Source organism: Thamnophis elegans, chromosome 5, assembly GCF_009769535.1.
Source record: "Thamnophis elegans isolate rThaEle1 chromosome 5, rThaEle1.pri, whole genome shotgun sequence".
Lineage (NCBI taxonomy): Eukaryota > Metazoa > Chordata > Lepidosauria > Squamata > Colubridae > Thamnophis > Thamnophis elegans.
Window position 1 is genome coordinate 41,151,578 of NC_045545.1, and position 24,091 is coordinate 41,175,668.

The following is a 24,091-nucleotide window of genomic DNA, read 5'->3' on the forward strand; positions in this document are numbered from 1 at the left end:
AACAGCATTTCCTAATACTATTTATTATTTGCACCATTCTCATACAACAGCATTTCCTAATACAGGTAATCCTCAATTTACAACCATTATTTATGACCGTTTTAGTTACAACACCATTGAAATAGGTGACATGACTATTTCTCACATGATAGTTGCACCATCCCCATGGTCATTTGATCAAAATTTGGAAACTGGTTCGTATTTATGACAGTTGCAGTGTCCCTGGGGTCGTACAATCACCATTTTGCAACCTGACAAGTAAAGTTATTGGGAAAGCCAGATTCACTTAACAAACCGTGTTACTAACTTAACATCTGCAGTGATTCACTTAAGTGAAGATTCACTTTCTTCACTGTGGCAACAAAGGTCATAAAATGGGGAAAACTCACTTAACAGTCACCCTTAACAACTGAAATTTTGGGCTCACTTGTCGTCAGAAGTTGAGGACACCTGTATCTCACCTAAAAATTGCAAAATTATGCTGCAACAAAACGTTCTGATGCCTCATGAATTGTTTCCATGAATATTAAATGATTGCCTGCCGATTATATCACTTATGAATGCCAATATGTGTAATTTAAATATGTCCACTCTATAGGAAAGTACAAAAATAAATAGTAAATCAGTACTCTCTCTCTCATACACTCACTCACTCACACACACACACAAAACTACAGTTATTCCTTAACATTATAAGCACTGCATAATGTCAAGGAAAGGAAACCCTTTAGATAGTATAGTTGAAGAGCTGTATATTGGTCTATAGTGCAAAAAAAAATCAGAAGTCTGGTAGCACCTTTTCCGACTAGCACATATTCTGTGAGCTACTATTTACGCCTTTCTGCGTGACAGTACAGTGCAATAAAAAGTATATATCGATCTCCTTCGTTAACTGAGCTCTCTAGACGCTAACATGTGCGCAGTACCTTAAACGGATAAATCTCAAAACCCAGATTTTCCAGGAGATCTCGGATCTTTCTCTCCAGATGGACCACATGTAACTCCATGGTGCTCGATCGCCAGGCCCTATGGGAAATGTAGTTTTTGCGGCGCACGAAAGGCCCTCGCCCACATGCCCGGCGTGGCCAGAGGTGGTCAAGCGATCGGGGGCGGCCGCCGGCGATGCCCCCTTTGTCTTTCTTCCGAATGCCCCCGCGACTGGCTACGACGAGAAACGTCTTCGGTGTTTCCGGAACATCCCCGATTGCGGCCTTGTTAGCAACGTCCCCGCTCAGAGTAATCAACGGGACGCCCGGATTTTCCCCGTCCAGAAGCCTTCGCGGCGTAGCGGAAGGCGGAATCGGCCAACCTCGGGCTCTTAGCGGTCCGCGGAGGACGCGCTTGAATTGGCGCCGAGTCCAGGGCCCCGGGAGGGCGCGGGCGAAGACCTTCACGGCTTTCTTTCGCTTGCTGGCGGTCCTCAGGCGAACGTGAGCAGAACCGCCCTGAGTTTTGGCGGAGCGGAGCGGAGCGGGCGCTGCCTCCTGCTTTGGTCGCCGCCTAAAAAGTCTCCTAGGCCGGCTCCGAGTCTCCCCCCGGATCGCTCAGGTGACTACCGAGTTTCTTCCGTTGGCTGGGTGCAACGGCCGAGGGTAAGCGAGGTTAATTGGCTTTCCTCCAAATGCTGGCCTGGGTCACCGACTCGGCCTGGGGCAGCTTAACTGGGTAATTTCTGAGGGAAGGTCGGTGGATGTAATTCCCCCCCAAAGGCGGCCGGCTTTGAAGGAATGGCGGGGGGGGGGAGAGAACGGTGTGGCTCGTCATCCATTTAGATTTACTTATTGGTACAATGGCTGCGGGCTCCGCACTTCTTCTCTGCCGCTATTGGTTTAGAGCGGGGAAAGCAGGTGGAGTCAACACGGTGGCGGGAAGGGTAGACAAAAGGATGGCTGCTTCTTTCCTGGGCGCTCTCAATTTATCCTCTCTGTCTGGTCTCCCAACCCCCCAGGTAAGAGGATTCTTCAGACTACCACGTGGGAGGAAGAGAGCATCTCCTGCAGTCCTCTGGGTTTTGTTTTGCTTTTTTGGCAAACTTTCCCAATTCTTCTTTTGAGGCCTCTGGCTTCCCTTCCTTCCAATTGACATGTGGTGGTGGGGGGGAGTTTCTTCTTTTATGATTGTTTGTAGAATTCCTTGAAAGAAATTCAGAGACGAGGTTCGGAGTAGCAGAATAAAGTTTCTTTTATTATCAAAAATCAAATTTAGTAGAAAAAGACGGTTTGCAAAGCGTGGTGGAGCTCAATCATGCACTCACAAGAGTCACAAGGAAGAGCCACACCCTTTACAGAAGCGTAACAGCAATTATACCCTCCCTAACTCCTCCTATACCTACGTCAGCTATACCTGACGTGGCAGGTTACAAACCTATCAAACAACAGAATTACCCTAACTTTACCATATATGGATATCCTTGGTTCACCTGAATGTGGGTGGTCTCTGCTTAGTTTCAAGCACGTACTCATGTTTCTTGCACATGCTCAGTAAGCCTGCTGTTGAATAAGAAAATTTTAAACTTTCTGGGACTTCCCCATTCAATCCCCCATTTCTTATTTGGTCATTTGTTTAATATTTTCTCTTATTTCATTCAACCTTTTCTTTTCACCTTCTGTATTTTCCATGGGGTGCAAAGTTTCCATGCTTTCTAATAACTGAATTTGGTCTCCAATCTCCTTCAATACCATTACAGATTTTGCATTTTGTTGTGCTTGGAGTATTCCATTTACTGAGCTTGTTACAATATTTCGTATTACCAATACATATTTCTCGGTGCAGTCCAGTTGGTTCCTGTTTCATTCATATAGTGGAAAAAGGTAGAATTTAATTTTTCAGGTTGTGTGAGGTTACTAGGAGATGTCCATTCATTATTATCCCATTGTCCCTGACAATATAAGGTGCCAACCTGAACTGAACCATCTCTATAATAACAATTTTTACCTATCACATTTGTGGTTAAAGTCCATGTTGTAGGAGAAGAAGACAAGGTCCTCAGGATAAAATTATCGCTTTTTGTTTGGTTGTTAATATATTCGGGATCTGCCTCATGAACTTCCCATGGCCATTGCTCTCCCATATTAGTTCCCCCACATACAAAACAATTTTTCACCCCTAGCGTGTTGGCTACCTTGGTTGCCAAATCCATAAAAAGATTCCGAGCCTTTTCTGATATAATAGGAGAAGCCTGTTGTTCCAATTTTTCCAGGGTGTCATACACGGACCACTATATTTTAGCCACCTCTTCTATATTATTTACTGTGATAGTTATATAAGTTAAGGGGTCAGCTCCCGTTCCGTCTATTCCAAGCCCATAACTCTCAATGGACGGATGTTCAGGATTGAGGGTTATGATAACCTTATTACTATTTGGTGTTCTTTGAAAGGATTGAATCTCCCTCTTTGCAGTGTCCAGAGGGTTATAGCAACCCTTATAGCCCCCTCCCGTATACTCACAAACCCCCCGCCATGCGATTTTCTCTGGATAGCCCCAGGAAACACAAGGAGTTAAAAACGGGTGTCCAGGGGGTTGTGGCATGTTACGGGTACATAAATATTTATGATTTTGTTTATAAGTATCCTTCCAGGTTTGTGAACCACATTTTCGGAAGGCTATTATATCCATTGCTCTACATACATCTAATGAAAGCTCCCATTTTTCTTCTTTGGTGACCACCGTATGATTAAGATATTTTAGTAATGCTGCCCCAGGTTGTCCACTAATAATTCCCAGTCCAACCCACAGGGTCACATTATACCTTGTGAGTAGGCCTGGGTTATGGCAAGTAATGCTCTGTTCTTTCTCTTTCCATGGGGGTTTAAGGGATAGGCCGGTTGATGACTCCGAGCAGGTTCCCACAATACTTTACACAACCCTTTCCATCCTGGTTGTAAATACTGACTCCTAGTATTATCACATAGAAAGTGGAGATTCTCAGTGCCTTCCCCTTCCGTGCCACAACCACTGAACCACAAGGCCTTCCCTATCCAGTAGCACCTTGGGTCTCCCCTGGTTGCATTTTCACACATCTGGGTGATTCCACTCATCCACTCTCTACTTTGATTTTTACAAGTCCAAGCTGGATCTCTCTGAGTTTGCCTTGGTGTTACCTCCAGAGTCAGATTACATCCATATTGGGCAGTTTTCCAGTATTGGAACTCTCCCTTTTGATGTCCCCCACTTTTCAAACAGATAACCATACTAATGGCTCTATTCTTTCTCTGCAGGGAGCGTCTCCTAACAGCCAAAGCAGTCAGCATCCACGAGGGGATAGGAGGAAATTCGAAAGAACTTGGGGAGACCACTAAAGAGCTTGTGTTTAAATAGTCTTTCTCCTCCCACATTGTACAAGTATATCTTCCTATAGTCTCTCGGTTTATTTGCAAATATAGAGTGGTTTGACACTTACCCCCTCTCTTTTGTGTTACCACTATCCAACTTTCCTCCTGACCTACTTGTTGCCAGTTTGGTTGTAACTTAGATTCATACCACCAAATTTTGGGTTCAAAGATCCAATTCATGGGACAATACTCACTCTCTTTGTCATTATAACACCGAATTTGTGTCCAAGTTCCATCAGGTTCAAAGATTCTAGGCGGTTCAATCCATAATTCTCCCCCAACCGCCACTAGGGTTATATTCAAAAGGATATAAGTCACTGTTTTTTTAACACCAGTTTCAATGGTTCTTTTTGAAAGGCTTTCCATGTTTCCGACTCCTCAAGATTAGCCTTCTTTACTCTGGTATAGTGAGTCCAACCCTTTTCTTGTGTCCGAATGGCAGTATCTGTGGTCAACAACACCAAGAACGGTCCATCCCATTTCGGCTTGAGGGAATCGTCTTTCCACGTCTTTATCCACACTTGGTCTCCCACTTCTACGGAATGGACTTTGAAGCTCAGAGGAGGGGTTTGTATCAAATAGCCAGTTTTTCTGAAAGAATCAAAAGTCTGGGACAGTATTTGCAAGTATTGAATCAGTCCCTTATCTTTACTAGGTAAATTCCCCATTTGTATACCAACGTTTCTTAGTGGCATGCCAAATAACATTTCATAAGGTGAAATTCCAACATCCTTCCTAGGTTGTGTTCTTATCCTAAACAGGGCTATTGGCAAAGTTTTCATCCAATTCATTCCTGTTTCTAAATACAATTTCGTTAACATAGTTTTAATCTTTCCATTCATGTTCTCCACTTTTCCACTAGAGGGCGGATGCCATGGACTATGCAAGTCCCACTTTATTCCTAACACATTAGCTATCCCTTGGGTGATTTTTCCGGTGAAGTGTCTTCCCTGATCACTATCAATTCTTTGAACAATCCTATACCTTGGTATAATATGTTCTAACAGCAATCTACTAAGAGTTCTAGTAGTTTCATCAAAGCAAGGGTAGGCTTCCACCCATCCCGTTAAATGATCTACAATTACCAGCAAATATTTATAACGTCCCACTTGCGGCATTTCAGTGAAATCTATTTGTATGTTTTGGAAAGGGTAGAGGGCCAAAGGCCTTCCTCCCTTTTGTTTTTCTCTCAATTGATTTCTATTCACTCTTTGACAAATTATACATTTTTGAGTTACTTGTTGTGCTGCAGTGTAAACCTTCACTCCTGCATACCTTTTTAGCACTTCATCAATCAAAGCTTGAGTTCCCCAATGACTCCCCTCATGTAATCTTTCAAGGATTTGTCTCATGAGGGGATAATTAAGAATTTGTCTCCCATCTGGTAACCACCATTTTCCTTCTTCGTCCTTGATTCCTCCCATCTGCTTAATTTTGTCTTCTTCCTTTTCATTAAAGGTTGGAATTTCTTTTACTTTAGCTACATGAGGGATCATGAGTTTAATTTGTTCAATAATTTCACTCATGCCAGCCTCTTTAGCTTCTTGATCTGCCAACCTGTTCCCCCTTTTCTCAATTTCATCCCCTTTTTGATGTGCTCTCAAATGTACTACAGCAATTCTATGTGGTAATACAAGGGCCGATAACACCTCCTCCACTACTTGTTGGTGTATCAGATTTTTCCCCTGACTTGTCACATACCCTCTTTCTTTCCAAATTTTCCCAAAGGTTTGCACCACTCCAAAGGCATACTTAGAGTCGGTGTAAATTGTTAAATTCAATTTCTCTCCTAATATTAAAGCTCTTTTTAAAGCATATAGTTCAGCTGCTTGTGCAGACCAATGATTTGGCAATCTACCCCCCTCCAACAGGGCCCATGTTCCCTCTTCAGTGTCTGTTTTCTTTTTGCCTGACATTAATAAGTCATCTACATATTGAATCATTTTTACTCCTTTTGGCAATTTGAATTTCTCTAAAGTTTGCTCCAACACCTGTCCAAACAAATTTGGGGATTCTGTAAATCCTTGGGGTAATACAGTCCACTGGTATTGTTGTTTTCTTCCAGTGAAAGGATTTTCCCATTCAAATGCAAATAATGCTCTACTGTCTTTGTCCAAAGGACAAGACCAAAAGGCATCCTTCAAATCTATCACACTAAACCATCGGTGTTCTACAGGTATTTTACTCAGAATGGTATAAGGGTTTGGAACCACTGGATGTCTAGTTTCTACTATCCGGTTCAGGAGCCTCAAATCTTGCACCATTCTGTAAGTACCATCAGGTTTTCTCACAGGTAGTATGGGGGTATTGTAAGGTGACATAGTCCCTTCCAACAGCCCATCTTTCACTAACTGGTCTATTACTGGTTGGAGACCTTTCCTTCCTTCTATTGAAATATTATACTGTTTCTGGCTCACTACTTCACTATTGGGTTTCAATTTTATCTTTAGAGGCTCTATCTCTAATCCACCTCTATTTCCTGGTTGCACCCAAACTAAAGGATCGATCTTTTGTTCTTTTTCTTCTGTTAAAACATAAACTGTTTCATTTTGATCAAAACTTATTGTAAGTCCCAGTGCATTCATCAAATCTCTTCCCATAATATTAATTCCTGCCTCAGGTACATACCACAATTTTAAGGTCCGAATTTCATTCGCCCCATATTTTATTTTCATTGGTTCCAATTGCTTTACATTAAAAGCTTCCCCTTTTACCCCACTAACTTTGACTTTTGCCTGATTGTCAAATTTTCCTTCCTTTGGCATCACACACACAGAGGTGCGAGATGCTCCAGTATCCACCAAAAAGGTGTATTCCTGGGTTCCCACCTCCAAATTTATCAAGGGCTCCCGGCGGGAACTCCTAATCAGGGGCCCCTGACTTCCCTAGTAGATGTCTTCATCTTCCTCCATCAACCTATTAATTTGCTCTCCTGAGGCCAGAGTAGGGCATTCTCTTTTAAAATGTCCCATCATGCCACAGTGAAAGCAAGTTCCTCTCTCTCCTATCATTCCTCCTCTTGTTATTCCGCCCCTGCTCCTCATTCCTGGTCTTCCTCTAAACCCAACACTTCCTCTTCCTTGTGGCACCCAGCCTCGCCCTCTTCCTCTCTCTGGCTGCGCTTGCATTACTTCTTTTACTGCAATTGCCATCATCCTACTTGTCCTTTGACCATCTCTTTTCACTTTCTCTTCCTCTCTATTCACATATATTTTCTGGGCTTCTCTCAACAATACTTCCAGAGATTCTGCAGTCCAATTCTCCCTCTTCTGCAATTTCTTGGCGATGTCTGGCCACGCCTTAGTCACAAACTGGATCTTAACGAGTTGGGCGTTTAAGGCATCGTCAGGATCCGCCCCAGCATACTTCCGCATTCCATCCTTAAGACGTTGCAAGAACGTTGCTGGGGCTTCCTCTTTTTCTTGTTCTATATTTATCGCTTTAGCCATGTTTTGGGTTTTTGGAACAGCTTCCTTCATTCCTTTTATAATTATGGACCTTAAATCTTGCATATGTCTTCTCCCCCCCGCCTCGTTGTTGTTCCAATCTGGTCTTACAAGGGGATATTTAGCCTCCCCTCTATCTTGGTTCCCTCCAGCCACCACAGGGTTTTCCCATTCCCATACCGCCATGGCGGCTATTCTGATTAAGTTCCTTTCCTCAGGACTAAATAAAATTCCCATTATATTTTGCATTTCTTTTTCTTCACATAATTATATAAATTGTGACACTGAAAATAATCCGTGGAGCCGTCCCTTGGCCACTCCACATTATCATCCTCCCACCAAATAAAACAACACAAATTAACCATATCTTCTTTGTTCAACCCCAACCTCAAAATCTCCCAGTTATAGGGCGGGGATCCCCATCCAGCCAATATTCTGCCCAAAGGGCCATTCGGGTCGATTTTCAGTTTGGGGTTCTTCTGGATCCTTTTAACACACTTTTTCCCTGACTCAGTCAACTTTGTATTACCCCCCATCTCTCTTATGGGTGGTCAGCCTATCTTGAGTATGTGCGCCTGTGTCCCTCCCAGCAACTCTTTTCAGTTCCACACGTCACCGTCTCTGGATATTCAATAATATCCCACTCACTCCGTCCTGCAGACCTCCCCGAGGTCCCTCAAAAGGACTTCCACCCGGCCCCGTTGCCAGTTCTCACATCCACACACTCTACCCGGACCGCCCTGGACTCTTGTGTTCTGGTGTTTTCAAACCAGTACTCACCAGGGTCTGCGCGCAGATGTTACCCGGTCTGTCTTCAGGCTGCTCCGCACTTTATTCACCCTTCTCCTAATACTCGTCTTTATTGAAATTTTACGGGTTTCCAAGAGCTCCGCAGTCCTCTGGGTGGTTCCCCTCCTTTCAAAAGGAAAGGGGTGCACCTAAGGAGGACCCCTCAGAGTCCCAGCGCAGATTGGATCCCGGTCGAGCCCCCAATTTGTTTGTAGAATTCCTTTAAAGAAATTCAGAGACGAGGTTCGGAGTAGCAGAATAAAGTTTCTTTTATTATCAAAAATCAAATTTAGTAGAAAAAGACGGTTTGCAAAGCGTGGTGGAGCTCAATCATGCACTCACAAGAGTCACAAGGAAGAGCCACACCCTTTACAGAAGCGTAACAGCAATTATACCCTCCCTAACTCCTCCTATACCTACGTCAGCTATACCTGACGTGGCAGGTTACAAACCTATCAAACAACAGAATTACCCTAACTTTACCATATATGGATATCCTTGGTTCACCTGAATGTGGGTGGTCTCTGCTTAGTTTCAAGCACGTACTCATGTTTCTTGCACATGCTCAGTAAGCCTGCTGTTGAATAAGAAAATTTTAAACTTTCTGGGACTTCCCCATTCATGATTGCACCTCGTCAGGAAAATACTCTTTCAATAAAACCTCTGCATGCAAGCTTGCTGGTAAGAGGCCAATACGGAGCAATCCCAGAAGTAGTCCTGTGAACTCAGCTAACTAGAAGTATTATTGAAAGTTGAGTTCTGCTTTTCCCTGTCATGAGAACATATTTATTGTGTTACGTAAAGTACTCAAAAAAGAATTTGTTCCCCATTAGAAGCAACTTTCATTTTTCCTGCATGTAAAAAAAGGTAGCAATGCCCAGTTGCTTTTTTAAAAGGAACCTGCCTGGATGGTTTTATCTTTCGATATAAAAGATTGTTCTGAAGCACGTGATTTAAAATCTGGATCTGAATCTGTGATTTAAAGAATGCTTGTGAGTCCCTTTTCCAACATGAAAATGTCACTATAGTCTTTCAGTCCATTTTACTGAAATGCATCACACATAATAACATTTTCTTGTTATAGTACTTGGTTGTGCTGTTTGGTTTGTACGTCAATATTAATAACTTTAAAACTTCATCCATTGAACATAAAATACATACTTGTCACCTATTACAAGTATTTTGCATAGTTCCCATTCTCCATCTATTTAGGAACCTTGAAAAAAGAAAATTCTGGAGAGTATATGTTTATACTCCTTCAGTGGTATTTTCTATATTGGGTATGCTTCGGCTGCTCTGCAGAAAATTTACAGTGGATTTTATACAGAACGACCTGCAGTTTCAAGTCTGCATCTTGTGATGACTTTTGTGTGTGTGCTGCAATATATTTTTGTGAAGATAACAGAGGAAAATAAACATTTTCTCTGAGTGCTTTTGCAGATATTCTTTTTTCTAACCAAAGTTTTTCCCAAGGTTACAAATGGGTAACCAGTGGATTTCTAAAAGAAATCTTTTCCTCAACAGCATGGATTGGGACGCACGCCTCAGTTCTATATTGGTTGAAACAGACAGCAACATGGCCAAAATTAAGGCAAGTTAAGCTGCAGAGCAATATATTACTTTTCTACTCTGTTGGTGAAAAATATTTTGTGCTTGAGTATTCTGTTTATATGCACACACACATGCTAAACATATACTAAATATGTAGATACAAAAGCATCTTAAGAAATGTATTCTATTAAATGAAAAGATGTTGGTAGTGTCCCCTCCCAAAAACCCTGTCTTTAATGCTGAAGGTTTTGACTACCAAGCTTTTCAACATTGTTAAATAGCAGTTACCGGGCAGGTGAACAAGTTATAATAAATGACAAAATAAAAAGAGAAAGGATAAAGTGTTTAATTGAGGCTTGACTCCTGGTGACTTTGTAAGGATATTTATATATAATTTGTTGACAACAGTACATAAGTTATTTTTACTTGTTTCTTCTAGGGTGATTTTTCACTAGTCTGGAAAGTCCACAGCATATATTTTGTGATAGTTTTCTGTCCAAGTACTTGGTAGCACTGATCCTGTTTGTTCAGCTACATGCTGCCATTTGCATTGAGGTCATATTTAAATACTTTGATGGTGACTAAAGGGACCAGTGTCTTCATGCTCAGTTCAAACAGTAGAGCAACATGACAACATTTTGGACAAAGCACTGACTTTTATATTAGGAATGGAAAAATGTAACAAGTATTGACTACCTCTTCCTGACTTGTGGTTCCCATTAGATTTGTATTGAATTAATTATGTAGACTCCTTGAGACGTATCAAGATTCAACTTAAGTTACAGGCTTTGTTCAGTAAAACAGATGAGCATGTGGCCCTCCAAATGTTTCCTGAATTGCAGCTGTCATCAATGTTATGAAAAAGTGCTAAGGAACTGATAGTGTAGTTTATCTGGTCTGGGTTATCTCAGAGAAATCTTCATCCCTTATCATACAGTTAGGGATTTACCAACAAACGCTGTATCAGCTTAACATCTAGTCTCCAGGAAAAAAATACTCTGCAGTATTATAGAATTATGAAATACCTTGCCTCTAAGGTACAAAGAGAGACTACCTTTATTCTAAAAAAAACCCCTAAGAATCTGGACAATGGACTCAAGGCTACTATTGTAAAGTTTCTTTGTCTTGCATTAGTAATGTTGTATATTTGCATTGACTGTAGTATAAAGCATTTTGAGATTTTGGAAGTATTATGAAATAAAAAATGATTATATAATAACGCTGTTCATTGACTTTCTCAATGATGTGGATAAATAAAACAATAGATAAAAACTGATTTCATTCAGATTGGTCCTACTGTGTATTTTCCTACTAGTAAACCGTTAGTTCATAGACTTGAATTAACTATTTTAATTATGTTTAATGTTGAGATTATATATTCTGAATTATTTTATATACTATATTGAGATAGTGGTTATGGAACAATTTTGAATTCTTTTTATGAATAAAGAATGTTCCTTTGAAGTTGCAAATGAGTTGTTTTGGCTTAAGTTATATTGAATGCATTTTCTCCTATTGCATGCCAATTAAAGTGATATGATAAATGAAAACATTCTATCTTATACTTTTTGTTCACAAGTTTTTACAAAACTATAATGATATTAAAGATTCCGATTTGATGGCAATTTGAAGTTGCATTTGTTTCAAAATTGTGTTTTGAAATATGTGATAACTTTCTAATCATTCTGTTTCTTTTTCTTTTGCAGCAACATCTAAACACAGACAGCATCTCTTCCAAAGGTAAAAGTGATTGACATGTTCCGTATGTTTTCAGGACATCTCTTAGAAAATAGAGATTTTTATAATTTCTTGATTGCAAAAAGTTTTCAGCAAGGGGAAAAAACTCTCTTGCTAGAATTCTAATGGTAGCTTTCTTCAGATTCAAGGGAATATATTTTTAAAGCAAACAAAAGATGGTTATGATTTAGGTGTCCTGCTTTAACAGCATTATAGGTCTGGTTTGTTGGAAGCTAAATAGCCATGCAAGGAAAGTATTGAAGCACAGCACCATCTGGAAAGCTAAAGATTCCTTATCCTTCAGGCAGAACTTGGTCTGATTTAGTCTGACAAGTCTTAATGTTTACTTAATCTAATCAGTGGCAGTGCCATTTACCCCATTTGTAAAAACTGAAATGTAATCCAATTTCCAGGTCATTGGTTACTAACCAACAAAATTACAACAAATTCTTCCAGGTTTGCAATCTTAAAAAAACAAAAACATAAGGTAAAAGGAGTTAGTGAAAAATAATCAATTAAAAATTGCTATAATTAACTCCAGGAGTCAGTTTAGTGTAGTGGTTAAAGCATCAGACTACAAACAAGGAGACTGAGTCCTAGTCCTAGCCCTACCTACAAATCCAATTAATGTGAATTTTGAGAAAAATGACAATGAGGACTAAAAACAATTTCTGTGTCTAAATTTGAACTATGAAGATGATTGAAATAGAAAGTTTAGAGGAAAATATAAATATTCTGACTTCTGTGTATTACATTTTAGATTCAGCCTGTTTATGGAGTAGTTGTTAAAATGAGGATGAATGGAAAAATATATTTATCATTAACTCAACTGGAATTTATCTCCAGCAATTAAAACAAAATAACACTCATGCTTCCATGCTTGCAAGATTAGTCTAGTTCATTATTTTTCATCTCTGCAGCTGATTCGTTAGTGGGCAGAATAAATATTGGGAGTCCTGTTCCAACTCAGCCACAGACTGGACTACCATCCTTGCATTTCACATGTGGAATTCACCCATGCTGTAGAATGGCCAATGAGGAACTTTCAACTATCAGCCAGCAAATACATTCACAAGCCCAGGTAATTTATACTGAATAGATGCACAGTTCTTTTCTGTGGGACAGACATAAAGAAGTAGATGCTTACACATTTTGTTTCTCCTTTGTTAAGGTTTTTGCCAAGTTTTCTGTAGTTTGGTGATCTCAAATTAATTAATTAAAACAATTTTATCCAAAACATGAAGTGCTTTAAATGCTTTAAAACAGTTGAGTAATTGTGCTCAAAAAGGATAGCTCTGGCTTCCAAACTACTGTTTAATATTACTAGCCTGATTCATAATGATAAGTTATAGCATAGTTTTTGTTCTAGGCTCCGTGCAGAAAGCAAAATGTGTGGATTATGCAAGCTATCAACACTACTTTTGTGGCATCTAGAAATTTTCCAAAGTAGACAGTCAAAATTCCAACCCATTTTTAAGAGAAGATGAGGAAATTTTAGGATTCACATGGAAGCTTTAAGCTCTGTAGAGACTAAAGCACCTATTTACGGCATTAAAACATTTACCTTCTCCAGAATCTCTGTTATGGACTACTTATTTTGGATATGTTGACATTCATATACCTCACAAATGAATGTAGCCTTCAAGCCAAGTAAATGTGATGCACATGGTTTGGATACTATGTGTAAGTTCAGTTATCATAGCTTAACGTTCTCTTGGGCCAAAATATTATGGTTTATTAAGTTGGGAGGATATAGAAAAGGATAGTGTGAAAGCCCACAAATGAATGAAAGAAAGAATGAAATTCAAAGTGAAAAGGAGATGCATTGGGATATAAATATCTGAATTCTAATCATTTCAATTTATTAAACCTTTTTCATCCTGGAACTTTTTGGAACATTTAATTAGGAGATGTTTACTTATACTGTGGCTCTGTTCTCCTTTCTGCCTCTTTAGATTATAGAGTCACTCACCCAAGCAGTATGTCGGCTCAAACAAGAGAAAGAACAGCAGCAGCAAAGTATTAATCATCTAGAAGGTATGAAAGCTTAGCAGTTCTTTTTCCAAAACTGTTCCTCTTTCTTTCTCATGAGACAAAACTTTTCTCCAGAATATTAAAGAAGCATGATTTTTTTTAATCCGGTTCCCTTTTCTAAATATTTTTAAATATTTAGGGTGATTAAGAGTGAAATTTTTAGTTTTGAACATTGGTGAATTGGCAGGAAAAATATTTACCAAAAGAGAGTTCTTGCAAACTAGAAGAAAGCCCTTAGGCATATAATAAAAAAGGGTTTCTCACAAAATGGAATTCCATAGCCTAGCCACGGATTTGTGGCCTTTTTCAAAGTGAAGCTACATTTGTTAATTGAGTGGTACACTGGAGACTGAACTCTCCAAACTGAGCAGGTCTTGGACTAACCTGGGTTTAAATGAAATTTATATTAAATGTTAATGTACCTCTTTCCAAAATTTCCCATTTGATCTTATTTAAAAAGCACAATTCAAAGATAATCCTTTAAGATTAGAGGTTAGTTATAGAACTGTAGTCTTGGGATATTCCACCCACACTGAATTAATTTCTTGAGAAAATACAAAAAAGAAGGTTTGAAGCAGATAATGGAGCAGATTCTAGTAGGAGAAAATTATCTTCACAACCTGGTCCTAATTCGTTTGAGCCTGTAAAGTAAATAATTAACAATTCAATGGCTTGAAAGTTTTCCCATCTTCAGATATGCCTTATCAAAACAAAGCTGACACATTCCTTTGAATTTTCCAAACAGCTTCTCTAATCCCAGAAAACCTGTGATTCTTCTCCCCTGCCCTGGTAAATTTAGTATCTACTATTTGTTGAAATTAGAGATCTGCCGTAATGAAAAAAATGATTCAATTTCTACTCCCTGAATTCAGAAATATACAATGGATTTACCATCATTTCAGCCCATTATTAGAAAAAATAATGAAAACTAAAAGAGGTGGATGATATTGAACAGAGTTTTAGCAAAATTCAAAATGATCAGTATTTATTCCATTTATATCCTAAAAAAGTTAATACTAAAATAAAAGCAAAAATGGATCTTAAATAATAATGGTTGGAGTACTGAATATGAACATCTCATTGGCAAAGGAAGTATATAAGCTTCTGTTTGTATTATTAAATGCCTCGGATACCTTTTTGTAAATCCTTACTTTGTGACAATGAAATCTGTACACATGTATAAGTGCATAATGTGTTCTATAGGGAAAATCAATCGCTGTAGAGAATGGTGCCTAAATTCTAAGCAATGGAAATTCTTTGTGCCTTATTTTTACTACCCTATTTGTTTCTCCTACAAGTACGATTTCGGAGATTTTTTTTTCAACTTGTTATTGAAATGGGGATAAATCAATCTCTAGTCGAGTACCTAACACTAATAATAAATGACATTAAAGCCAAATATTGTTGTCAGTCTTAGCAGTTAGAATGTGTGGCCTGAACTAATTTTATTTTTCCTATTCTGGGTATTTATGCAGGTGAAATGAATCGCCTACAGCATAATTCACCTGGTAGCTTTGAATCATTGCTGGGATGCCGGATGGAAGGGTTGAAGAATGAGCTCTGCAGCCTTCGACAACATGTGCTTCATCAGTCAGATGGAGATTGTACTCCTGATCTGTTTTCCTGTCCTGGCGTCATGCAAGATAAGTTGGAGAGGTCAGTCATTTGATAAGCATAAATAACTTGGCAGGATAATATGGTAGGGAACATCAGTTTTCTATTATTATCCAGAAGACATGCTTACTGGGATAAACATATGTCGAAGCTTGAGTATACCATGAAACTGTTGGATTAGAAGGAATAAATTTTTTCTCCTAATAATGATTTTAACATATTTGCTTGTAATAGATAATATTAATGAGAGGGCTTATTATAATTAGGAATGAGTGAGCTTGTCTGTCCCAGACATTTCTAGCCCATGAAAAACAGCTGGGTAATTTACTATCTCTTGATGCATTGGAATTCCAGAGAGCCTATTTGCTATTTTTCAAATTCTGTTAATAATTTAAATCTTGTGTTCATTTTCTAAGGGAGCTTGTATATAGTTAAGAGAACTAGTCCTTGTTTTGTTGCTTAAAGTCCTGCTTTTCTTCTTATTCTAGTAAAAAAATCCTATGGCAAGAATACGAGTGCATCAAAAGAGAAATAGATCAGCTGAAACATAAACTTGGTAAGTAATTCTTGAAGTTCCTGCTCCCATAGCCTCTCTTCTGCATCAGGTAAAGGACCACTTATTGGTGGCCCTATTGAAGAAGAGGAAAAGAGATACACAGCTTTAAAAAATTTATATTTTGTCCATTAGATTGCCAAGAAGAGGAACTATATAATCAAGTTTCTGCAACTCATGAGATTAAAAGAATCCAAAACCGGTACTGTAAGGTACAACTATAAATACTCTATTGCTACTGAATGATTTAATGCTAATAATGTTACCCCCCACATAAAAAGTGAATTCAATCTTTGTCTAATAAAGCTTATCTATATTAGACCCCAAAAAAAGGTGGAAGTCACTGTGGAGGATCACAGTGTACCCTGTTTCCCTGAAAATAAGACCTCCCTGGATAATAAGCCCAATCGGGCTTTTGAGCTCATGTGCTAAAATAAGCCATCCCCTGAAAATAAGCCCTCCCTGAAAATATTGCAACACAGTAGCAGCCATGAGGTAACCATGCTTGCTGCTTTCTACACCTCAAAAAATAATAAGACCTTCCTGAAAATAAGACCAAGCGCTTATTTTATGGGTCAAAAGAAAATAAGACCATGTCTTATTTTCAAGGAAACACGGTAGTTCTTAGCTAAATCTATAAATGGAAAAAGTAATCATCTACCCATGGCTCATTTGCCCAAACATTCCTTCTTCCTTAAAATGGTTTTTTTTATAATTGAGGGGGGGCGGGCACCTACACAAAGCTGCTGTTAGTTTGGTTGTCTGTTTTTTCTTCTGTCATCATCAGGAATGTCTGTGTGCTGAAATAGGATGGAATAAGAGGAAAACAGATGGGAATAAGCATGTGCAGCCATCAATACATTGTATTTTTCCAACTACATATGCATAATGTAGTATCATGGCGGCTGTCCTTTTAGCTTCCTCTTAAGGCTGAAATTTAGTCATAATGTTGTGCTACAAGAGTGTGAATATAATTTGCCAATTTGTTTTCTGTATACTAGTTTTTTTTCCTAATTGTACAGATGAGTAAATGGGTAACTATCTACCTTTAAGCAAAAAATACCCTTTTAATTATTTCTTGTTCATCTTTTTAAAAAAACTAGATAAAAACCTATATTCACCACTACACTTTTTTGTCCTTTCCAGATGTTGGAAGAATTAATAAACACACATAAAGCTCAGGTTCTGGATTTTGACAAAACAAGGAATGAAACTCAGAACACCCAACAGGAGCTCAGTGTTGTCAAGTAAGCCATTCTATACTGTGCTTTGTATGCTTTAGTGAACATGTGTTCATGTAGAGCTTCATGAAGGATTGTGGAGAACAACATGGTGGTTAAATTCTGGTGGTTATTCCTCTCATTCAGAAGACAGTGTGATGGTAAACGGGGAAATGTTAAGTTAGGACTAGCAGGCAATTGCCCACCAGGTGGCTCCCCGTTTACATGATTAGTTTATTAACAAAAGTGCCTGACCACTCCATGAATTTGATGCATCCAGAGAAAATTGATTGATAAGATAAATTGCCTTTGTTCTGTTCCCTAATACAATTTTGAGCCTTTTGCCTTTAACATCAGCATCTGTCAAATAGATTATGTTTCTGACCACAAGCACTATAAAATACTTAATTTTTTTATACTGCAACTCTTTGAATTCTTTAAAACTGCCCTGAATTTAGGTTTGTCTCGGGTTCCATGTATTTGTTCCTTTGGAACCAGTACTACTATGGATTTTATTTCTTTTAATCAGATCTACAGTGAGTGATCTAAAAGAACAAGTGAAATGTCTCAGCTTAGAAGACAAGTATACTATGCAACCCAAGAAGGATAGCATTCATCTGGGTAAGTACTGGTTTGTACAATATTACAGAATAACAAGAGGTGGAAGGCACCTTGAGGGTCTTCAATCCCCTGCTCAGGCAGGAAACCCTATAGCGTTTCAGACAAATGGCTGCCAAATCTCTTCTTAAAAACTTTCAGTGTTGGAACATCCACAAATTCTGGAAACAAATCATTATTTTGTCTGTCAGGAAATTCCTCCTTAGTTGGAGGACAGAGGTCGACTCCTAGGCCCCTAAAATATGGGGTGCCTCAGGGCTCGGTCCTGTCCCCCGTCCTATTTAACATCTACATGAAGCCGCTGGGTGAGATCATTCGTTGGCACGGGATCAAATATCATCAATATGCGGATGATACCCAGTTGTATCTGTCCGCCCCGTGCCAACTCAGCGAAGCGATAGAAGTGATGTGCCAGTGCCTGGAGGCTGTTAGGGTCTGGATGGGAGTAAACAAGCTGGCTCTCAATCCAGGGTGGCTATTGATGTTGCCCCCCAAGAACGGACCAGATATTCCACCTCTTACCCTGGGGGACGAAACTCTTCGCCCCTCAGAGAGGGTCCGCAACTTGGGTGTCCTCCTGGATCCTCAGCTGACATTAGAATACTATCTGTCGGCTGTGACCAGGGGGGCTTTTGCCCAGGTTCGCCTGGTGCACCAGTTGCAGCCCTACCTGGACCAGGAGGCACTTCAAATGGTCACTCATGCTCTCGTCACCTCTAGGCTTGATTACTGTAACGCGCTTTACTTGGGGCTGCCCCTGAAGAGTGTTCGAAGACTACAATTAGTCCAGAATGCGGCCGCGTGAGTGATATCGGGTGTACCTAGGTACACCCATGTTACACCTATCCTCCGCGAGCTGCACTGGCTTCCCATCAGTCTCCGAACGCGCTTCAAGGTTCTGGTCGTTACCTTTAAAGCCCTACATGGCTTGCGACCTGGATACCTACGGGACCGCCTCCTGTCACACACCTCCCAATGACCTATAAGATCGCACAGATTGGGCCTCCTTAGGGTACCGTCGACCGGACAGTGCCGGTTGGCGACTACCTGAGGGAAGTCTTTCTCTGTAGCTGCTCCGGCCCTGTGGAACGATCTTCCTGCAGAGATCCGGACCCTTCCCACTCTCCCGGCCTTCCGTAAAGCCATTAAAACCTGGCTGTTCCGCCAGGCCTGGGGCTGTTGACCCCAAAATATGGTCCAGCCCCATTTAGAATGGAGTGCATGATGTATTTTTTTAAATCTATTTTTTTCTTTCCTCTTCTTTTTTGATTTACTGTATTGTTAGCCGCCCAGAGTCCCACGGGATTGGGCGGCATACAAATGTTATTAAAACTTAAACTTAAACTTAGTTCTAGGTTGCTTCTCTCCTTGATTAGTTTTCTTCCATTGCTTCTTGTCCTGCCTTCAGGTGCTTTGGAAAATAGGTTGACTCCCCCTTCTTTGTGGCAACCCCTCAAATATTGGAACATTGCTATCATATCCCTAGTCCTTCTTTTCATTAAACATTCATTCCTGCAACTGTTCTTTATATGTTTTAGCCTCCAATCCCCTAATCAATTTTATTGTTCTTCTCTGTACTCCTATCATGAGGATTGTACCTGGTTAGGAGAGATGTGTATGATCCTGTGTAAAACATTGTATAATTAAGGAAATGGTCTGACATAAGCTAGACACACTAATACTTGGGGTCTACCTTAAATGTAACCTGAACTCTTACCAGTCAACAATGCAACATACTTGCTAGTTAGCTATTAATGTATTTGATATGTAGCTCTCTTTTCTAATCTGGGAAGTACTTAAAGTGAAAAGTTTTGAAAAATAAAACCAATCAACAATCTATGTAAGAGATGTACCAGTGCAGAATTTCTAAATAGGGAGGACATGAGAGAAAAAATGCAACTTCTAAGGGCTATTCAGTAGTCTGAAAATAAAGCAAGAGGAAGCCTTCTTCAATGTGCCAGAAAGGAGTGCCTCTGGCAGTGGAGACAAGTATGCAAAAGCTCTCTCTCCAAGGGTCCTTTCCTATTTTATTTAAAAACTAAGCTAAATTATAGTTCTTAACAATCGGACCAAATTGTAATGGCAGAATCAGGTCCAAAACCATTTAAAACTTCAAAAATCAATGTTGGCTGTTTAAATTGTGCATGGCAATCAATACAAATCTTTTGGTATAGGCATCCTATGTTCCCTGTGTTTTTGCTAATGACATACAAGTTCCAAAGAGGGCTGTGGTTACTGTGATACAGCCTTCTGGTTGCTAGAGAATAGATATGGTAATCTCACTTTTGCTCAGTGAGGGACAGGCAAGGGATGGGGCAATTTTCTAATATCCCCAGTGAATTAAAGGCGGAAAATAATTTAATTTTGACTGTTTTCTAGCATTATCTGCTTATCTATATCAAATCCTCTTTTACTGATAGTAATAAGATAGATACTTCCAATTAGTCCAATTTTTAATCTGCTTTTATATTGAAAAGCAATCAATCCATTACTAATTTAAAATGGCCTTCAGGCAACAATGGTAATTCAATATAATCTTTTAACTATTGTCCTTTAATATAATCTGAAATATATCATACCTCTAAATTTCCTTTCTTTGAACACTAATGTTTGTATAACATAAAAACATTTCCTAATTACTTCATGTTGCAAAACATAATGTGCAGCCAATACAAATGACAGAGATGGAACAAAGTGCACTATTGTCTTTTTAATACATTTTTATTTCTTTACTAAATAACATATTGCTTTGGAAAATAGAGCCCATGGTTATGAGTTGCTGCTGGATTCCTGATCACTTTCATTGTTTTGTCTGCTAGAAAAGAATGAAGAGTTACTGCATGAAGAAGACTTATCTTTCTCCTTTAGTAGTGATGATTCTATCTCTGAGTTCAGTCTCACAGATGTCAGCTCGGATGAACTTTTCAGTGAAACAGAAGTTGTACAACTTGTTGGTAAGCACTACTTTATTTTGAAATACTGAACTATGATGTTGCTATGAGGAGGGAAGGAGCCAATACTAAAAAGACCTCTTTTTCCACGTCTTGAAATTTCAAGGTCTATTTCATCACACTGGAGGGGGGGGGGGACACACAATATTTTGGGAGAATAAAAGGATTAACATTCTCTTCCAAGATATTGATACCATTTCATTAAACTGTTCAACATTCTCATTAGCAGGATTTGGAAGAATGGTTTTCCTAAATTTATGTAGATTTTGCTCTGTTCTAATCCTCCTAATTTACTTCTTTTTTTAAAGAAGGTGGGCAGTTCCCAGCTTCTGTATATCTGGTTCCACTTCTCCATGCAAAAAGCTTCCAGTACTTTGCAGTTTCACTAGCTCATTGTGCCATATATATATGCCTTTGATGTCAGCTAAAATATCCTGTTTTTTTACAAAGATATACTAATTATTTAACAGGCTGTTTTAAAGCTCTTTTCAAATCCCCACTAGGATCACTTGGGGAAAAGAAAACCCACTAAAGGTGTGTACTACCCAGAGCCCATAGGAATTGGGCAGCTAATAAATTAGGTGGCTAATAAATTCAAATAAATAAATAAATAAAAGGTCCTCTTGAAAATGTGTTCTTATTTAATGGTTCATAGAAATTTACTAATTATACTTGTTGTACCTTTTAGATGACAAGGTTTCTTTACCAAGTTTGAAACTGGAGAATATCCACGGAGAGGCAATTGGTAGCATGTTGGAGAGGGCAGAAATCAGCAGTGAATTATCCACCAGTTTGCCTGAGCTGAACTTCAGTGACCTTTAAAGCATCACTTAAGGGCTGCCTCATGCTTTTTAATGAGGAAACAAATTAAAGAGAGGAAAAAAAAACATGAGTTGTTTTCAACATGCTAAGATGCTTTTGTACAGATATTGCACGAGGTAGGAGGAGCAGAAGTCCTATGTCCTATGTCATGTTGGTATGTCAGGATTTGCTGGGTAGGTGTGGAATCATTTCAAAGAAACAGTGCATCTTGTTAGTAGCTTCCAGTGTCTCTTTCTAGAAATGAAACAATGGTATTAATGAAACCCAATGTATGTCAAATATGATATATATATTTTTCCCCAAAAACTTAAATAGTCTGTAACCTAACATAGGCAAGAAAAATATTCTGGAAGTTAATTCAACTTAAACTACAAAACCTGTTAATTTGGTCAGTATCTGTAATCCAGGAAAGAAGGAAGCATCTACTAAAGGACAGAAGAGCCTATACTATATTACATGTATGAAACCATTAATTTGCCAGTGCACCAACAGGTGATTAAGACAAACTTTGCTGTATATGAATGCATGTTAGAGTTTTGTGGTATAGACAAGTTTTCAGGACAGTGTGGCTCATCATGTCTTGTTCAGGAGCAACTGGAATTATTGGATAATTCTCAGTGTGCCCATCTTGTTTTCTTCGCCACTGAACTGTTACACTGTAGTCTTTGGGGTCATAAGGGAACTAATTTGTCTAAGTGACAAGGTGTCCAAGGTTACTGATTTTGAGTTAGGTGGGGAAGAAATCAGTGTAGCTTCTTAATTATCATGCCTTGGCTCATTTTCAGTGAATGGCAAATGTTAAAATAAAATCTTAAGAGTCATGCTATAGTTAGGTTTTTATCCAAGCTAAAACGTAGCCTATATTATTTAAGTCAATGAGGAAATACGTCAAACCACATGTGGATTTATTTGTGCTGAAGTTTTCCTTAGGTTGCATTGTGTCACTAAATTTTTAAGTAGAAGAATATTACAATAAAGGTTACTTTCTCCTTGACAACTTTATGGTTAAAATCATACACACATGCAGGACATCCTTGCAACTTTTAAAGTGAAAGATTTCTATTTGTGGGAATTATTAACAGAAAAGTCATGAATGACTTTTGAAAAGTAAAGCTACAGTATAAAGAATATAGCATATCAGGTGTCTCTAATATTACATCTCCTCTCAAATGTGTAGTCTTTGCATTCCTGTTACAGTCTGGATTTAATTTGGGCAGTGATACATTCTTATTTATTTAAAAAACAAGTTAAAAAATAAGGCATGTTTTCCTCCCGAATGTTTTAGTTTGTTTTTCTCAGTATATGGGATTCTCATTTTACTCCATGGAAGTACAAAAGTATATTGAGCAAATAAATGTTCTGAGAAAACCATTATTATCTGAATTGCAACCCCAGAATTCTTCATCATAGAAGGTTCCAGACTTAGGCATCTTTATAGTTACAAATTAACTAATAAGAATAGATTAATGCAAAAGATGATTATCTTTTTCTGAACCATCCAGTTTTGAAAATAAGATTAAATTAATTTTGAATTGCAGCTCTTACAGCTGCAACTTCTTTTTCCAAGGCCTAGATGGAGTAGAGACCTACTAAAATTGTTAAGAAGTCCTCAATCTTATTCTGAGAACCCCTGGAATTCCTGTAGGTATGACATATTAGCATACTGGACAAAGCTGCATCTCTCACGTATCCTGTATTGAAAAAGACCCTTGAATAGGAATGACCCCAATCTCAGGATAAAAGTAATTTCAGAAGAGGAAAAGTGTTACAGGCAAGGGAGTGGAGAAAAGGTGATAAATTAGCAACAGATTTAATCAGTGGATAGTCCAATAGTTCAGAGTGTGACAAGAAGAAGCAATGGTTGCTCCCACACTTTGCATTCATTAACTGTTTGCTTCAGATTTGGGGAAGCATAGAGAAGTCCTTAATTCAGTGGACGGAACAATTTATCACAATAAATGTAGCTGATTGTATTAATGCAATAAAGCTTGCATATATTTATTAATAAACTGGACTTTGATAGAAATATTCTTTTCTGAAGTTTAGTTTTTGAACAATGAGGGATTAGGAAGAGAATAACTAGACTTCAAGTCCTTAGAGAACATTGATAGGATGAGAGGGACATAGATTTCTGAGAGATCGCATGCCAAAGGACAGGTGTCATGACAGGGTAGGCACACTTCCCAGGTTCCAATATTATAAATGACACTATTCAATCAGAGACCCGGAGTGTGCCAAATATACTGGCCAGGCTGAAACTATGGGAAATCAGTGGTTCCTGAAGTAAATTGGCCCTGTGCCATATAGGGCATTACAGGTAATAATCATCTTGCAGTCAGAAGCAGACTGGCAACCAATGCAGCTGTGGGGCAGAGATGCCATATGACATACTAAAACATGTTCATCATTGTCCACACTGCTATA

At 38.9% G+C, this 24,091-nt stretch overlaps 2 protein-coding genes across 6 annotated transcripts in view; one reads left to right on the top strand and one right to left on the bottom strand.

Annotated features, from left to right (window-relative positions):
• Positions 1-1,460, bottom strand: part of MMACHC (metabolism of cobalamin associated C) — a 42,169-nt gene extending 40,709 nt beyond the window's left edge. For 2 of the 5 annotated variants that reach the window (XM_032217487.1, XM_032217490.1), the window contains exon 1: positions 927-1,460. In XM_032217487.1, coding sequence (XP_032073378.1) covers positions 927-1,007 — 81 coding nt within the window. In that variant the 5' untranslated portion in view covers positions 1,008-1,460. The remainder of the gene's footprint in view (positions 1-926) is intronic. The other 3 variants (XM_032217493.1, XM_032217489.1, XM_032217488.1) reach the window with 2 other exon arrangements.
• LOC116508786 lies at positions 1,456-23,689 on the top strand. Its single transcript, XM_032217486.1, has 12 exons — positions 1,456-1,592; positions 10,092-10,158; positions 11,825-11,858; positions 12,776-12,936; positions 13,811-13,892; positions 15,365-15,545; positions 15,992-16,059; positions 16,192-16,268; positions 17,203-17,303; positions 17,806-17,897; positions 20,714-20,848; positions 21,534-23,689. The coding sequence occupies exons 2-12, from the start codon at positions 10,093-10,095 to the stop codon at positions 21,665-21,667; spliced, it is 1,131 nt and encodes a 376-aa protein (XP_032073377.1). The 5' UTR covers positions 1,456-1,592; position 10,092; the 3' UTR covers positions 21,668-23,689.
• Positions 23,690-24,091: the final 402 nt, after the last annotated feature.

What these genes read in the sequence shown, in the direction of transcription:
- LOC116508786 (XM_032217486.1), top strand. Translation starts at nt 10,093, where the DNA reads ATGGATTGGGACGCACGCCTCAGTTCTATATTGGTTGAAACAGACAGC. An exon ending in AGACAGCATCTCTTCCAAAG is followed by an intron (nt 11,859 to 12,775) that starts GTAAAAGTGATT and finishes TCATCTCTGCAG; the next exon opens with CTGATTCGTTAGTGGGCAGA. An exon ending in ATGCAAGATAAGTTGGAGAG is followed by an intron (nt 15,546 to 15,991) that starts GTCAGTCATTTG and finishes TTCTTATTCTAG; the next exon opens with TAAAAAAATCCTATGGCAAG.